Source organism: Scylla paramamosain, chromosome 3 (assembly GCF_035594125.1).
Source record: "Scylla paramamosain isolate STU-SP2022 chromosome 3, ASM3559412v1, whole genome shotgun sequence".
Taxonomy (NCBI): Eukaryota; Metazoa; Arthropoda; class Malacostraca; order Decapoda; family Portunidae; genus Scylla; species Scylla paramamosain.
Genome location: NC_087153.1, coordinates 15,957,039 through 15,975,000, shown reverse-complemented (window position 1 = coordinate 15,975,000; position 17,962 = coordinate 15,957,039). Strand labels below are relative to the sequence as shown.

The 17,962-nt window shown below is 43.1% G+C and overlaps 2 protein-coding genes across 4 annotated transcripts in view; both read left to right on the top strand.

Annotated features, from left to right (window-relative positions):
- Window positions 1-11,516, top strand: part of LOC135091498 (tyrosine-protein phosphatase non-receptor type 13-like) — a 106,587-nt gene extending 95,071 nt beyond the window's left edge. For both annotated transcript variants that reach the window (XM_063989193.1, XM_063989202.1), the window contains exons 2-11: window positions 3,454-3,726; window positions 4,323-4,676; window positions 5,014-5,222; window positions 5,896-6,084; window positions 6,317-6,561; window positions 6,715-6,947; window positions 7,229-7,860; window positions 8,192-8,341; window positions 8,465-8,582; window positions 10,501-11,516. In XM_063989193.1, coding sequence (XP_063845263.1) covers window positions 3,454-3,726; window positions 4,323-4,676; window positions 5,014-5,222; window positions 5,896-6,084; window positions 6,317-6,561; window positions 6,715-6,947; window positions 7,229-7,860; window positions 8,192-8,341; window positions 8,465-8,569 — 2,390 coding nt within the window. In that variant the 3' untranslated portion in view covers window positions 8,570-8,582; window positions 10,501-11,516. The remainder of the gene's footprint in view (window positions 1-3,453; window positions 3,727-4,322; window positions 4,677-5,013; window positions 5,223-5,895; window positions 6,085-6,316; window positions 6,562-6,714; window positions 6,948-7,228; window positions 7,861-8,191; window positions 8,342-8,464; window positions 8,583-10,500) is intronic.
- Window positions 11,517-13,818: 2,302 nt separating this feature from the next.
- Window positions 13,819-16,591, top strand: LOC135091515 (calmodulin-like). 2 transcript variants are annotated; one of them, XM_063989232.1, is made up of 4 exons: window positions 13,819-13,965; window positions 15,325-15,448; window positions 15,657-15,795; window positions 15,893-16,591. In XM_063989232.1, exons 1-4 carry the CDS (start codon window positions 13,863-13,865, stop codon window positions 16,070-16,072), a joined length of 546 nt encoding a protein of 181 aa, XP_063845302.1. In that variant the 5' UTR covers window positions 13,819-13,862; the 3' UTR covers window positions 16,073-16,591. The 2 variants fall into 2 exon arrangements, with proteins under 2 accessions (XP_063845302.1, XP_063845304.1); XM_063989234.1 differs by lacking the exon at window positions 13,819-13,965 and adding an exon at window positions 14,097-14,492.
- The last annotated feature ends 1,371 nt before the right edge of the window (window positions 16,592-17,962 follow it).

The window sequence follows — 17,962 nt, the reverse complement described above, 5'->3', positions numbered from 1 at the left end:
ATTTAAGCGTGTACCCTTCCTTCCTTCCTTCCTGTGTGTAAGTTTTTTTTTTTTTTTTTAGATGTGCTTTCATTTCGTGACGTGATTTGTGTGTCAAGATCACTTCGGGGATCTTAGTGGATTTCTACTTCGGCATTTGATTGCACAAAAGCCACCAGTTTCCAGGCTTTCCCTTACTGAGTTACTGTACCGGATCTTGCGTTTTGAATAGACGGTGTGGGTGGAAAGTGAATGGAAAAGGAAGAACAGTATGTGGGGAAAAAATAAAAATATCGTAAGAATATGACCGTGTGTTTATCACTTCACGTCTTCCCTAATGTACTACAGTGGATTTGCTTTTGGACTTTGTTCTTTTGAGTCTGTCAATTTCATGGGGCATTTTCTTACACTGTCTCTTTTGTTGCCCTTGGCTAGAAACCCAATACATTAAAGGACAAGAATGAAATAATAGGAAAACAAAATGACAGCGAGCATAGCATCCGGTCGAGTGTGCGCCCCTCAGTCAGTTAGCCAGTCAGTCAATCAGAGGAATCAAGGAATCACAAGAGGCGAGGCGACGGACGCCTGCCAGTCTGATCTCATCACACCAAGGTGCTGCATCCGCCTCTTGCCTGCTGACACACACACACACACACACACACACACACACACACACACACACACACACACACACACACACACACACACAGAGTCATGCTACTTCCACGTGTGAAATCGTCTGAGCAGGAAGGTGGTGTAGGAACCGGAAGAGGGACGAGGAATGGGCCGCGCTGGACTGGAAGAATGGGGAAGAGTGGAGGGGTGTCATGTAGGAGGCCTTCATTCTCTCTCTCTCTCTCTCTCTCTCTCTCTCTCTCTCTCTCTCTCTGTGTGTGTGTGTGTGTGTGTGTGTGTGTGTGTGTGCGTGCGTGCGTGCGTGCGTGCGTGCGCGTAAGAGCTCGCCGAATCACTGCTCTCAAGAAATAAAAATAGTTGTATGCTCGACGAGTTCCAAAATAAAGTTGGTCCCCGAAGTGTTTTGATGGAGTAGGAATGTGCATCACGAGGAATGTTGGCTGTGCTCTTCAACAGAAACCCTGTCGAGTTTTATTTAGTTAGTTTGTTTATTTTTATTTTTATTTTCCATAGAAAGATGCTTTCATTCCTTGAGCCTAAGAATCTGCATTCCTTTCTGTGATGGTTTCGACCGTTTAGCACGTAGAATAATTAAAGATGAGGAGCTCTTCACATCACGGCCATGCAGGCAGACACGGATCGTTAGCGTAGCGGCCGAGCAGAGCACTGATGAACTCATCACGTTTGTGTCCTTGAATTACCGAATCGGGCGAAGCGTCAACAGTTTCGAACGACTCGTTTAACGCTTCACTGTCAAAACATTAGAATCGTGGGAAGGAGGTGGGGTGTCAGTGGGTTCGTGCCTCTTGGCAGCTTTGGGCACAGTCACTGCTGAGGTGCTGCCACACACCACCGTCTATTCTCTGCGGTCAAGTGTAGACCTCTCGTGAAAAGTGCTCCTGCCCGTCTCGCCCTGCTCAAGGAAGCTGGATGTCTTAGGATGAAGCCGACTCTTGCCATGTAAGTTTAGAAAAAAAAAATCCAGTCTCTCAGCTGCAACCGACTGTTGAGAAAACATTCCGCAGCTTTGGAACTGTTTACTGAAAATGTACTTACTCGCCATCGTCCTCTCGCTTCGTATAAACAAAGGATGCATTGTGCAATGAGTAACACTATACTGTTTACGAGTCAAGTTTAAGCCAAGTGATGAATTTTTTTTAAAGATTATTCCTTAGGTGGTCCAAAGAAATTAATTGGTCATTAGGTAACAATCAGTACAGAACTTGCCCCTTCGATATTGCGATACGCGAGACAGGTGTGTGCCACTGCCACAGCCTGCAACACACATCTGAGTGACAATGATGTCATCTCGCAGCGAAGCGTGGCGTTAATCCAGTTGTGTGCCTCGTTGGAGTTTGGTTACCTCAAACTGAAGACCTTTGTTATCGAGAGGCCTCAAAGGAGAATGATGGCGGTGTCTTGCATGATGAGACGATCTTGTGGGTATAAAGCACCTCGATTTGCCATTGTGGCGGGTGCCAGGTAGTCATGTCACGCTGCGGCGCTGTCTTGAAAGTCATAGGGCCCTCGATGACCCCCAGGCCGTCGAGGTAAACATACAACTAGCTGTACTGCTGAAGGAGCGATTGTTTCACCGCCTAGTAGTGGTTTATTGTTTCCCACGTCATCGTTACGGCCTTGCCCCTTGTCGTAGTATAACATCCATGTGTGTGTGTGTGTGTGTGTGTGTGTGTGAGAAGAGTGTCACTTGCTCGACAGCGTGAGTGATAAATGGCGTTGGTATTCGGATATTACTTATCAGATACGATCAAGAGTTTTTAAGCACTGCGCCTTGAACATGTCCGAATATGCAGATTTTAAATCTTGTACACATGTAAATGTTATTGCGCGACACACACACACACACACACACACACTCGTGACCGTAGGAAGGGGCTACTCGATTGATACAGTGTGAAGAGCAGCTTATGTGAGGAAGGGTGTGTGTGTGTGTGTGTGTGTGTCGGGAAGGTAGGGGGTGGGTTAGGCAGGGTTGGTGGATCAGGGTGTAGAGATGGGAGGGGGTGCTGGGGGTGATAAGAGGCTGCCTGCTGATAACTGCTGCTCCTTGTGTTCAGTGGAGCATTGTGTATCACCCACCACACACACACAAACACACACACACACACACACACAGAACCGCCGCACCCAGGCTGGCCCAGGCTCATCCTCGGCCTCACCACCGCCTCCCTCTCACTACACGGCCATGGCTGCACGGGCAAGGCGGGGCGCGTGTCCCTTAGCGGTGTCCCTCCATGTGACCAATTGCAATATTACCTCTTCGACTGTGGTGACTTTGTAAACTTTGTGATCTCATGGCTTGGCGGTGGTTGGGACTAAGGAAACTGAACCGCGCCCGAGTGTTCTCGAGGCGAATCTCCTGGCCTCGAGCGACGTGGTGGTGCAGCTGAAACCAGGGAAGTGATTGGTGCTGCTGCTGACGGCGGAGGCAGTCAGTGATGGATGTGTTGGTGGATCGTCTGTGGGCCTGCTGCAGGTGCCGGCGGCGTCAGGACAGTGATGGTAATGGATAGTGTAGCCATCGTTCATCGTGCTGCTGCTGCAGGGAAGACGTTGAGAGAGAGAGACAGAGAGAGAGAGAGAGAGAGAGAGAGAGAGAGACTACATTCTTCTGTATAAGTTATTCGATGTTTTCTTACGTGTGTTTATCCTTTGAAGCACGAAATTCACAGCTACCCACATGTCTTGTGTTGTACGATTTCATGAAATGTGTGGTGCTATTTTAAGTGTTTCTAGTAAGTAGATAGTGTTGTCTGATTAGACGATAATGACCTTGTAGGAAATGCATAATTGCCTGACACGATACGTCTTCCCCAGGCGAGCGAGTGGTGGAGCCCTATGGAGGCGGCGTATCAGCGTCGCACGCTCATGCCACGACTGCGGCTGTAGGAGGGCGGGGCGCTCATGTAAGTGGCGAGGCTGAGGCCCCGCAGCCTGTTGACCCCGCCATTTTGACCTCCATTGACCTGGAGAGCGACCATCCTCGCCACGAGATGCCCGTCACAGACACGCCCCAGCTCCACCACAACCACCACCACCGCCACCACGACCTCAACCACAACGACCACGTGTTCGTGCACAAGCCGCCAGGTGAGTCACGGCTCCTTGTCCTCAGCGAGGCTCAAGTGTCTGCTTTATCTCTATCTCGCCACTGGGGAATAATTATTCAAGTGTGTAATCAGAGGGAGGACTCGCAAATCATGTCAGCACAGAACCGACCGTGACACAACCATGTGTGTAGGATTTGGGCATGTCACTACAGGAAGTGGTCCGGTGGCCAGACTTTGGTATGCACAACACGCGGCAGGGCGGGGTTGCATGCCCAAATAAATCTCGCCGCGCTGGCTGTTGCACGGCTCATTTCTGTCGTGGAGTTGCATTCTTGGCACATTTAATGACCGGAAGCTTCCTAGCCATTCCTTTCCGTAATTTTAATGCTGCCGTCGCGTAGCCTTCAGCAGTATCTTACTTCCGGGATGGGGGATGATGTGGAGGAAAGGGCGCGGCCATTATCTAAAAGGAATTTATCTTTTAATGTTTTCTTTGCAAACTAATAACTTGATTCGAAAGTAGTAACAAGATACAGTTGGTAGGGCAGGGATTGGTCTCACATCCAAAAATATGATCTTCATTACACCACCATGCAGCGCGGTGTGTAATACAACCTTTTGTTTGTTTCCTAACAGAGGAAGGCCGGCCGGTGGGTGGGCGAGCAGCTAAGTACGTGGTGCATGACGACCATCAGCTGGGGATGGGACACGACAACTATGCCTTCGACAGTGAAACGTCAGGGCATGATATATACAGCTATGACCCAGGCTACAGTTCTGAGAGGTCACCAGAAGACGAAGAGAGGCCCCCGCTCTTTCATGCAGAAAACAGAGACAGTGATGTTGAGGAGGAGGAGGAGGAGGAGGAGGAGGATGACGACGACGACGACGACGATGATGAACAGCTGCAGTCCAGTAACCTCAGGCTGCACCCCGGCCACTGCCTCTCCAAGGAGGATCTCATGAAACTGCTTCCCTTCATCAATGAGGGTGAGTGAGTCGCATCAAAGGCTCCTGGCTGTCGCAACAACACAGCACTCCTCATAAATTAATACCACCCTAATCTTCGTTGATAAGATACTAAATATGAAATATCCAACATAATTAATTTTATTGGTCTTATCAAAGCTCAATTTTCAGATCTCAAACTTGGAGTTTTTGTATGTCATTGAATGTGATGTTTATAACATTGCTGTAAGACTGCGTGAAAGCAAATGCAAAATTACCGTATCGCAAGACTTAACAAATTTGTAACCGGCCTTAGAATTGATTTAATAATATTGTGAAATGAAATATATTAAGGAACTAACCACCATGTACTTTGCAGGAACTATTTTCGAAGTGACTGTAATCAAGAACCTGAGGGGTTTGGGCCTGGCAGTGTGTGGAGGCATTGAGAGCCAGGGGCCTTATGCTGGCCTAATCCGCATCAAGAAGCTTTATCCCCAGACTCCTGCTTGGCTTTGTGGGCAGCTAGAAGTTGGAGACATCCTGCTTCATGCTAATGGCAACCCTCTTACAGGTCTCTCCAGTCATGTGAGTCACCACTCCTTTGTTTACCTGTTCTTCCATACATCAGTTCTTGTAAGGTTTTAGACAGTTTGTCATGCATTCTCCTCTGCATATTCTCTCTCTCTCTCTCTCTCTCTCTCTCTCTCTCTCTCTCTCTCTCTCTCTCTCTCTCTCTCTCTCTCTCTCTCTCTCAGGGACTTCACAGTTCAAAATTTATTTTTTGCTAAACATACAAAACATGTGCATGTTTTCATTGCCATCCACTCGTGTCCACACATCACAAGCTCCCTTTCATAACTTACTTCCATTGCTGGTATCCTTAACCTTTTTAAATTTTTATGCTACATCCACATTTAACTTGAATATGTTATTAAGGCTACATATAATCAGACTAATATACTTCATCTCTTTTTATACTTCATTATTTGTTAATTTGATGCAAACACACATTGCTTCTATCAATAATATTGGTAATTGTGAATCTACAAATTTTAGGTTTATTTTATTTATCCCTCAGTTTTTTGTATGTTGCACTTACCTTTGAATTTTCTACATTCGATTCTTAATACATCAGTATCTGCACACATTTGATTTAGCATTAAAAGAAATTCTCCACATTAGTCTTTAAAGTATTGCACACAGTGGTGGCAGCAGCTACACACACCGGTGCCTTCTTTAACTTGGTGACCCATTGCAGGAGGCACTGGAGATGTTACGGACAACAGAACGTGAAGTGACCCTTGAGGTGTGTCGCCCCCCCCCGGGAACTTTCACAGCAGGAGAGGACGTCTCAGATGGAGGATCAGGGGTCATCAGTACAAGCCTCACCCTCCCCAGCACTAGTCACAATTACCTTTCTCCCTCCCCATCATTTTCCTCTTGTGGGGTAAGGAACTCTTCAAGATTATTGCTTCAAATTGCATGAAAATTTGATTCCTTTACTTTCCATCATCTGGTTTTACATAACAGTTCTATGAGGGTGAGTCATAATTTAGAGAACAAAAGTACAGGAATGTTTTTGGTGGTGAAATATCTAAAAGTAGTAGTGCTTTGATCATCATACCTTATTATTATGTGATGAGTTACATGCAATTCACTGATGTATGTTCCTTCTACAGGAGTTTGAGTTGACTCTGACAAAAGTTGGAGGCTCTCTGGGATTCACACTGAGAAAACAAGACAACAGCATCCTAGGACACACTATTCGCACCCTTGTAAGAGAACCAGCACTCTCTGATGGCAGGATACGGCCTGGGGACAAAATTATTTCAGTAAACAATACCAACATGTGCAATTTGAGTCATGAGGAAGCCATTGCTTACCTGCGCACCTGTCCTGATACTGTCACTCTAAAGCTATACAGGTGAGTTTGTATGTGCTGTACTGAAGTCTGTAGATGACCTTGAGGTGTAAAGATAAGTGATATTCAGGGAGAAGGGGGAAAAAAAAAATTCTTTGCTTTCATCATCTCCATCATTTAATGGAGTGCACTAAGTAATTTCATGGAATGCTGCAGGGATGCAATGCAGACCCCTGTGTCCCCAGCCTCCCCAACAGAGCCTGACAAGATTCTGAAGCCCAAGCCTTTGCGCAAAGAAGCAAGAGACATGCTGACAGATTTGGCCATGAGGAAACAGTCCCCTGGCAACTCCCTACACATGGGAGGCAGCACTAATTCTCCAGGAACACCTCGCAGAAGACGTCTGCAAAAGACCCCAAGCCCTGACATCAAAAGTGTGGTTGCTGACAGTGAGTATTGCAATACTGCAACACTATTGAATTAGGAACATGATAAATTGTGATAAGTAATGGATGGACTACTCATTAGTCTTTAGTATTTAAAAATTGAAGTAAAATGGCAACAGGTTTAAAAAGAAATCCTTCAGATACAAGAAAAGAAGCAGTCATTAAGCAAAAATTATAATGATTTGTGATGTAGCACTCACGAAACTTGCATGCAGACACTTGGCCATCCCTAGTGGACACTACTCTTGCAGAAGTAGTACAACCTACTTTTTTTCTTTTTGCAGGGTGGGATTCACTCGTGAGAGAATCAGATGAAACCTTGCTGGGCAGCCCCTCTCTGGAGAAGAAGGTGTCTCTCAACAGCATCAGAGAAACTGAACACGATGCATCACCATTTGGGGACAGTCAGACTGATGACTCTGCCTCCACTACAGTCCGCTCCAGACACTCCTCAGCTGCCTCCTCCTGCTCCTTCACACCCTCAGTGTCAGAGTCTCGTCCTAAGAGACCAAGCTTTTTAGACCTCAACACAGGACACAGCTGCCCACGCAAGACACAGTTCACTCCCCCCCATGAGGTAGACCAGTCCTTCCCCTCCCCTCAAGGTGGCCACTATCCCACCGGTGACTCTCCAGACTCTGCTCCCCCACTTACCTCAGCACACAGTGACACCCCTGCTTTTTCTCACCTGCACCAAGTGTACCACAGTGTGAATCTAGGGGTGCAGCATCCTCATGAGGACTTGACAATGGCCAGTGCTGCCTCTCACCAAAACCTGAGTGGCCTGGATGGTGATGGCCCCACCAATCAAGGTCTTCTCAAATGGAAAGGTGTTGTGTTCACTCCAGACTCAGAGGATGAAGATTCTTCCACTCCTCACAGTCCAACCGGCTCACTCTCGTCACAGAAACAGAAGGTATCATATTATTTACAATTTTTTCTTATTTTCATATTCAGCATAACTAGAGTTCTTTTCTTATTTTCATATTCAGCATAACTAGAGTTCTTTGTGTACAATCATATAGAGTAGTATTCTTCCTAAAATTATGTGTACAATCATATAGAGTAGTATTCTTCCTAAAATTATGTGTACAATCATATAGAGTAGTATTCTTCCTAAAATTAAGCAAGTATTTTTGAATCAACAGATGAAGCATGGGAGGTGTGTTTGATGTGCATCTGTTATGTTTTTAGATGAGTACATGATTGTCAATGATGTCACTTAACGCAAGTGTTTTGTTTCTCAGCTGGTGACGTTAGAACTAAATCGTGGATGGAACAGTAGACTGGGATTCTCCCTCCAGCAGCAGGGTGATCAAACTGTCATCACTGCCATCTATGCTGACAGTGTTGCTGCCAAAGATGGACGGCTCAAGATTGGAGACGTGGTGGTGGAGGTGAGAATTAATTGTTTTACCTAATGTGGTATATAAAATTTTTTATAATATTCTCACAGCTACAGCTACTACCTTAAGTGTGTATGTATTTACTATTTCTAATAATTTCTTCCTTTTTCACAGGTCAACAACACAAATGTTGTTGGATGGGACAGTGAGAGTGTGATAGATCTGTTGAGGAAAACGCGAGGAAAGATTTTCCTCACCGTTCAACAGCAACCATGTTGATCCCATCAAGAAGGTAAGGTTTGCACAGAATTGACTTTGCTCCTGAACATGATCTTGAAATTTTTGGGTTTTCTTTCCCCTCTCCATTTTAAAAGGCATCTTCTGTTTGCAATACTGATCAGCTTTAGATCATTGATCTGGATTCACTCAGGGTAAAACAAATGCTCGCTGCCATTACTGATCAAAACTATCTAGAGCAACAAAAGCATGTTGCTGCCCAGCTGTCACAAATGGCAGTGTGTTGGTGCTCGACACTGTGCTCTAAGGAAGTGTCAATGAGGACTAGTACATTTCCTGAGGAACTTGAGCTGAGAAGGCCACCAACGAACGAGACTGGGTTCCATGCTTGGCCATAATGTTGTATACATTCATACATACTACACACAGCATGCTGGAAGTATTTGTTGTGGTGAAGTACAGAATAGTAAAATGAAAAAATCTTCGGACCATTACTGAAGCACTTCCAAAGAGATGTATTATTTCTTACTGAACAAGTATTATTTTCCTTTGCCTCATCATGTAGTCATTGGTAACCAGAGTTGGTAATGGCCACATGATTATAATCAGAAGCCAAGGCTTGGTGTGGCTTGTAAATATCTCCCTTGTTTCTGGTATTTGTTTCTGGCATCAGTCACCACCACTATTCACATTCTGTCCCCAGAGCAGCATTCTTCAATAATTAATTACCATTCATTTCATTCCTCAGACATATCAGCCATTTTCTTGCTGTGTATTTCCCTAAATAAGTCCCCAGTAGAGGCTGCTCAGCCGCTAATATGGCCGCTGGCAGCAAGTGTTGTCTACTATAACCTACCTCCAGACCCAAATCACTCGGATCAGGGTAAAGCCAGATCAAGATGTAAATAGAACACAGGCCACGTGGCCAGATCACTGATCTGAAATGGACCATGTTAAATAGAAGATGCCTTAAGTCTAGGACTAGGGCTGGGAACCCTTATAATCACAGCTAAGAAAATACAACAAAGCAGGTGTACCTGTATGTAAGAGATTTCAGGGAAGAATATTGGAAAATAGTACTTATCTTCCACAAGATAAGCTGAATTAGTAGGGGGAGAAAAATTAAATAAGTCACATTAGCATACCTGGTGATTACAACTCAAGCATCTCATTGTTTCTGGCATTTCAGCTTCCTTTGAAGTCCATAACTATTTTTTTTGCCATCATCTGGGATGCCAGAAGATTCCAAATTAAAATACATGTGCTTTGCCTCAGCTGGAGCAAGGAGAGTCTGACACATGTGACTTCAAAGGACTATCTAGAGCAGCAGCTGTCCATCCTCCCATTGTCATTCCTGAGAGAAAGCAGTAAAATGAATGGTCTTACAGATATTAACAAACTTCTTAAAATACTGATAACTTCAGCCACACACATCAGAGACTCCTTATTCCATTTGAACCAAATCATAAGCTAATGCCAGAAGTGGAATTATGGACTTGAGTAGTCAGCAGCAGGTGTGCTCACATTGCCAATTCTGAAGGTACTGAAGATGAAAACAGTTGTCACAGTGGACCAGTTAAATACCTTTTCTACATGATGACTCCTTTCCACCAATAAGGTGGTGCAGATTTCTTTTGTGGCTACTGTACACTTTGGCCTCCACTGTCCCACAGAGGGCAAGTGTTAGTTTAGCAGCAGTGGTGGTGACTGGTTTGTGAGCTGTGGAGAGGGGGAGGTGGAAAAACATGAAGAAAATAATGTTCGTTACTGGTAATTTACAGGAAGTGATGATATGGGAGACACAGCCTGGCCACACACTACATGTTAATAAATTATAATAGCCACAATTAAAATTTACATTAGGAATTCTTAATAAATTCCAGCAGTCATACTTAATACTCAACAAATATCTTCCATTTACAACAAATATCTTCTATTCACAGCCATTTACAACAAATATCTTCCATTCACAGAAGTTCATCTTCAGTGACAGCTGCAGCAAGGCAGCAGGCCAGTTCCTGCCTGTTGGGGTGATACCTCTCAGCAATCCAAGGAGTCATGGGGCTGGTCTTGACTGGTCGTACTCTCCACAAACTTTTCTCTGGTCAGAAGTGAGTGAGGCAACCCCAAGGATCCTCCCATTTTGGGGCAAGACTGGGGGGCCTCTGCATCACATCACAAATGTGTATTGTACAAATATCCACAATTCATATGAAGCTTTCTTCCAAACTGTAGCCATATTTATGTAGTGGATCAAAGCTTCATCCTATATACTATACTTGTTAGCTGTTACTGCTGCACCTATCCTAGTGTACTGTTTACAACTCACTATAATAGTCTTTAAAAATTCCCATCTTAAACTGCATTGTTTTCTTGTTTTAACATTGTTGTTAATATTAAATACTTCACCAAAATGTTAACGGCAGAGTGTTGTTTCTTACTGATGCAGTGATAACAGTGTGGGTTGGTGTGCACTTGACCTGTCTGTGCAATAGACCAGCTTAGTGCCAAAGATTTCAGTGTTAAAATGCAGAAACATCAAAGATAATTGTTATATCAGTAGTAACAAATGTCTTGCATGTGCCATTGTCTGCTGTAAGCAATCCTCAAAAATCTAAACATTCCAGCTGAAATTGTGTACATTGATATTGATGAGTGAGCCTCATCATTGAGGCTGTGGAGTCTTTCACATTGTAACCCTACTGTGAATATAATCAGGAACTGTTGAAGGGCAGAAGTCCCTCTCCCAGCTGCTGATCAGATAACCCTTGAGTCACCCTGACAGAACCTGGTGTGTGGCAAGGCTCGTGTGCTTTGTAAAGTAGGATTGGTGCCCAGGGGAGTGACCCCAGCACTTTGCCTCACCACTCCTCTCCTAGGCCTCATAGGCTGGCTCAGGAGTAAGATGTTAATAATGTATTTTAGGATTATACCATCTAAACTGCATAAAAGTTAAATGAATATATAATTATATATATATTTCCTGTAGTATGAGAGTTTCACTTTCCTTATTTTTGTATGTTTTACTACTGATGTAGTACAACAGCAAACACCACATACACCACATATGACTGAGTTTGGAACTCTGGCAACCAAGATGCCAATGATGAACACACAACAGCTAAACAAATTATGCTAAAACTGTACTCTCCTAATGATTACAAAAAACTACTGAAGACCATTAAGAAATACTGCCCTGTTGATGGTAGCAGAGGTTTAGAACTGGAGTTTAAGATCTCTGGACTACAGGCTACCACTTCTTTCATGCCGTGGTCCATTCGCCTGAAAGATAACATAGATAAGTAAGTACCAATATGAATTGGGACCACATAGAAACATTACAAATTGTGGTTTTAGGGCATACAAACTGATTGAGAAGACCATATCAATTTTAGGACATACTAACTGATTGAGAAGAACATATAATGCCTATTGTAACAATGCCAACAGAGAACCAGTTAACACTGCAGCAAGCAAAAATGTTGACAAAGCAATGTATATAAAATATGCATCTACAAAAATAGATAAAAAAATAGATTTTGCAATATCAGGCCAGTACAATGTTTCAAGGTTGCTGTAGAACAAGGGAAGATATTGCAGAGTGGTTAATAATTAAGGAAAGATGTACCAAACAGCAGAGAAAGAAATAAACTATACATCCTTACTGAGCATTATTGTCTGAAATCTATAAATATAAAGAAGTAATCAAGAAGTCAATTTTTTTTATTATATCTAAATTTCAGGGTGTGTCAGTTTCCTCTTTCTACTTATCAAGGAATCAAGGCCAGAACAATGTGAATGTGAAATGAATGCAGAATTAAAAGAGAAAACATTTACATGAGACTGGATTTAGAAAAACAGGATCAAGTATCACAACCTTAAGTTTTCAGATATAAAATGAAAGGTATGCATTGAAAGAAGATAGAAAACAGTGGAAGACATAAGGAAACAATTAAGAAAACTGGATACAAACCTACCTGAAAGAAAACCAAAAAGGATATAATATATATATATATATATATATATATATATATATATATATATATATATATATATATATATATATATATATATATATATATATATATATTTGATCATAAGTAATTGTTATATAGGTGATCAGTGTACAAAAAAGGCAACATTTTAAACAAATGAGGTGTGAGTTGCATCTGAGTACAACATATTAATATAATAGATAAATGTGCAATCGTTTAAATTATTTAAATTAATTTGTTACATAACAATTTCCTTCCTGCAAGCAAGCAGGAAGGAAATGCTTATGTCCTCTGGCATACATAATGACGTGGCAATCTTGGCTTACCGGCAAAAATGACGTGGGAATCTACCCTCAAGAATCACGTATAGCGCCACACAGCTCCACCACTCTGGCTACAGATGGCGTGACCGAGTTAAGTCCCACTCATGGTCTCACTACTGTTCCGAACTTCCTTTCCTCAATCCCTACGTAACTCCTCTGATAGATTTCTACAGTACATGAGATTCCATTTATTTATTATTATTATTTTTTTTCTTTTTATGTAAATCCACAAGAAAATGTACAACTTAAAGAAAGATGTCAAGCGCCTCCACCCAAAGGAACCGAAGCAACATGTGGAGCGAATCAACGATCACAAAAACTGCGATATGCAATGATTCGCAACTCTAAACATTGTATATAATTTTCATGCACAATTACCTGGCCCGTTTGTAAAGAGAATGTAATATGCAACTTGTATGTTCTATAATGCCAGTAAAAACTGTTTGATAGAACCCATTTGTCTTTCCGATGTAGAAGACTTCCCTGTTGTGGTGTTCTCTCAGAAATTCTTTTAGATTTGTACATAATTCTTTGTTAATCGAATCATAAGTCTTTGTAGTGTAAGTGGAATTTGTTCGCATTTGCCCGACCACTACTGACAAATTTATTTTCCCCTTTCATTATTATTATTATCATTATTATTATCATTATTATTATCATTATTATTATTACTATTATTATTATTATCTAGTATCCCGTCATCTAAGCCGCTGACGAGGGTCAACACCTCACCATGCGTGTCTATGCATTTATTCCCTTGGCGGGGTTCGTTACTGCCTGCACACTGTTTGCCCTCCTCTTGAGGAGAGGGAGGGGTAGGGGGATGGGAGAAAATACCAAGATCATTAGCAGGATATTAATGGCCTAAAAACTATTTCGAACCACTAAATAAAATAAGAAAAAAAAAAGTGCAACAATTACAACACAAAACACTAATCTAATTACAATATAGGAGACGACTCTGAGTTACCATGACAACAGGCCAAACAAGCAGTCACAGCCGCTCTTCGCCCCGCCATGTCCCTTGATAAGAAGCTGACGGAAGTTTTTACTCTCTTCCAGGATAAGGATAAGAACGTAGTGTCTGTCAAGGATGTTCCAACTATCATCCGGGTGTTAGGTAAGATATACAACGCAATACGAACTGCATGTCAATTATTCACTTATCACACGCGCCACTTTCAACACCAATTGTCTCTCCAGACGCACCATAAAGCTTGTCGCCCACCAGATCGGACCGGAAACGCCGCGGAAGCTTACGAAGCCTCGGAACGGACACGACACGACGTTCAGTACGCCCACCAGCTCAGACGACATTGGATCGGAAACGACGCGGGTGCTATGTTTCTCTCTCAGTCTTGAGAGTACCTCGACATAGAAAGGTGCCGCAGCTCTGGCATGATTCCCTGCTAAATACTAAAATGAGTGATAATAGTAGTGACGAAGAAGTTCTCGTTTTAACCCTTGCCTTAGCAGCTGCAGAGGAAGAAGAACAAGAAGAAAAACAGTGGATACATCCTATATGTGCATCTAGAGAACAGGAAGGAGAATAATTCCACCACTACCCCACCACCCCAGACAGCTGAGACAAAAGGCGTAACAACACACTCATGCATACAACTTATGTACGCCTCTATCGTACCAGACGTAAGTGCTGTTTGCCCGTCACATTCACGCTCCTCTTTACACTCTTCGTGCTCAATGCCTCAATCACAGAGGCGAATATAGGGTTGAAAGTTTTTATATACTACTTAGCAAGTAAAAAAAAAAGACAAACAGAACATTTTCATGTTGAATTTAAACGAATTATTACATTTAAGAAAAAAAAAAAAAACTACTGTCACTACAGACGGCCCCACAAGCGTAGAATTATCGTACAAAGCGTACGATAGTGAGGAAGGGTATCGTACATCGTATTTGAAGCAAAATTGTTGTACAAACACGATAATTATCGTACGAATGGCAGCCCTGCAACACAACCTCTCCAAACTCCGTTCTGCGCATGCGCAGTCTCTCGGACGCATCGGAATTATCAGAAAAATATTCTTAAGATCCAAGATATTCGCGTCGTTTCCGTTCTGATCCGATGCGTCGTTTCGTTTCTGATCCGATCAGGTGGGCGTTAGCACGTTCAAATGTATGGTTTAGATTTTTTTTTTTCCGATGATTCGTGTCCGTTCCGAAGTGTCGTTTCCGATCTGGTGGGCGACAAGCTTAATTGTCACACAGTATGCGTTAACTTAGTGATGCATATATTTCGCTGCCTCCTCTGTCGTGACTTTTTTTCTTTCTTTCCTTTATTTTATTTTTTTTCATATTTATTTATCCTAACACACACACACATTTGATTTACAGTACGTATGAATAGCACACTGAATATAGATGTAATGACAGTGTAAAAAATAACATTTAATCATCGTGTTTAAGTTCTACGGAAACCAAGATGATGGTAATAGTGGTGGTGGTGGTGGTGGTGCAGGTCTAGTGCCATCAGAGGCCGAGATGCGGAAGACTGTGGCTGCAATGGTGGGGGAGGAGAGCGCCGACACGGTGCACCTTGCAGCCTTCCTTACTATCGCCAAGAAGCTGCTCCTGGACCGACGGTAAGCTACTCACATGCTCACACAACCACACCCATACATATCCAGCCACACCCACACCTACCAGGTGAGAAGGTGAAATAAAAGAAGGAAAGGAATAAGAAACGAGAATGGGGAATGGAGAGGGAAGAAGATAAAGATACATGATTTAGAGTCAATGTGGACAGAACACCATTAGGTCGCTGAGTGATAAGCTTGAATACTGTGGCAGATTCCCGGGAGTCGTCAAAGAGGAGATCGAGCGGGCCCTTGCAGTACTGGCAAAGGAGGGTCGCACCTATCTAGCAGAGGTGCATCCCCAGCCGGAGTCGAAGTCTAGCGGAATGTACGGCGATGGAAAGAAGACGATGGTAAGAATAATTTGGCTTGTTTCTTAGTTCAAACACATCATAATATCGTCTCATCAATGATATCAGTGACTAAAACTTGTGTCGTTCGTGCTGCCAGTTTCGGCCGGCAGGGAGCCTGGGCCGGGAGGAGTTGGTGCGGCTGCTGACATGCGAGGGAGAGGCGCTAACTCAGGAGGAGGCCGAGGAGATGATCTTGTCCCTGCCCATGAAAGATGCAGACCTGGTGGACCTGGACCAGTACGCCACGCAGCTGGTGCCGCCGCCAAAATTCCACTGAGTCAGCCCAGCTCATCTGTGTTTTTGTATCCACTGAAATAAATGAATATGCTGACAAGCTGACTTTTTCGGCATGAGGGTCACATGGCTAGGATTCATGACTATTCATGTACTCGTGTTTTAGGGTGCTGAATTCAAGGGTGCTGAATTCAGTCTTCCGTAACCTCCAGTATTTCAAAACAGTTGGAAGTACCTTGCAATCAAAAAAAGTTTTAGCAGAACTGCATGGCACATACTTGTAGAGCAGGAAATGTATCGCGAACTTTTATGCATGTTAATTAGAGATAAAGTTTCTTGGTTATGGATAACTGTCGTCAGTCGCCAACAGAGGTTATGATCAGTCTTTTGCGTTACCTTTCCTTGTACCGGCACTGGTGAACGTGAGGAAAGAGGTCATTTCTCGTATAAAAGGAAAAAAGAACAATTCCTTATTGGTGCCTTTTCTTAAGCAGCAGCATCACTATTATACCCTACCGCGATTCATGGTCCACGTGCTGTGAAAATAAATGGTCTAATCTGCTGTGAATGTCTTTTCCTGCGTGCAAAAGCCTTATGAAACAAGAAAAACTAGGTACTAGCGCTATATACCAAAACTTTGCCCCACTTGATATACTATCTTCTTATTGAAGCTCTTGCAATGTTGCCGTTGTTGATACCGTTTGAAATTTACTCACACACACACACACACACACACACACACGTACTCCAACAGGCCCGAAAATCAATGAAAACGCGAGGTTTCTGAGCGAGGAAAGTGAAATACAATGATTCATGCACTAGAATTACTATATTTGTCTCCACATCAAAGAGCACCTGCCTGCCATAACGTTCACACGCTTATATTCGGGAGGCCGATACTGTATTTTCAAAACAGTATCTCAAAAAAGTTTAAGTCAATACTGTTCGAAAGTTGTTTATTATCTTACACTATTCATTTACACCACTAACAACGAGGATTTTTGAGAAATTCACAGCAGCATAATTTTCGTAAAAAAAAAAAAAAAATGCTGTTATTCCTTCGAAGCACGAGCACTGGTCGCTGGAAAATTCAGAGCGGCGCCAGAACAACTTCAAGCCGGACGGTGACTCTCCCCAACTCCACGTAAACTAATGTGATTGGCAAATAGATTTAATGATATTCTTCATTGGCTGTGATGCTCTTACCAAGCAGGCGCACTTCAAGTTCCAAATTTATATTCGAACAAAGCCTTTCTGGGACACTACAGATTAGAAGAGGAGTCGAATATACATACAATGGCGGCCAAACACGACTGATTGGAGATGGAAATCCAGTAAAGTAGAGGTTCAGAAACCAATATGGCATGCGAAAGCCACATTCCAAATTTTGTTAAGGCATATTGATAATAACGTAAAGTGTTAATTTCCTTCTAGGATGCGCAAGCACACGCACGAACATACACTTCTTGGGATAGAAGCTAAGAAAGAAAATAACGTGTGTCTAGGGAAGAAAACGGCGTGTGAAATTACCTAACATTACTATTTCAGTGAAGAAATAAAAAGTAATACCAACACCCCATCAGACTCTAAATACCCGCTGGACTTCCTGCTGACTGACGAGGGAGCTCCGGCGCCCTCACGCCAAGAAGGCCAGGCTGTTACCTTGTATTAGTGGATGCCTGGAGGAGTGAGAAGTTCAGCAGCGGCACCAGTAGCAGCAGCAGCACGAACAGATGGACCAAACGCTGAGTGATCAGTCTTCCATTGACTTTACTGAATCACAAAAACTTCCTCTTCGTCTCTAAGGATTGCACAGTTCGTTACACAGAAGTTTTAAGCAGAGCCACCCTTTACACCGAACCACTCCAAGCCAGCGCCATCTTAAAAGTGAGGGGTTGGCTTGGGCTGGTTGCTTTGAATGTCAGTGTTTCGA

Bases quoted from the DNA above. Each gene is read 5' to 3' on its own strand.
- LOC135091515 (XM_063989232.1), top strand. From the start codon at position 13,863: ATGTCCCTTGATAAGAAGCTGACGGAAGTTTTTACTCTCTTCCAGGAT. The intron at 13,966-15,324 runs GTAAGATATACA...GTGGTGGTGCAG, and splicing joins AACTATCATCCGGGTGTTAG to GTCTAGTGCCATCAGAGGCC. The intron at 15,449-15,656 runs GTAAGCTACTCA...ATACTGTGGCAG, and splicing joins AAGCTGCTCCTGGACCGACG to ATTCCCGGGAGTCGTCAAAG.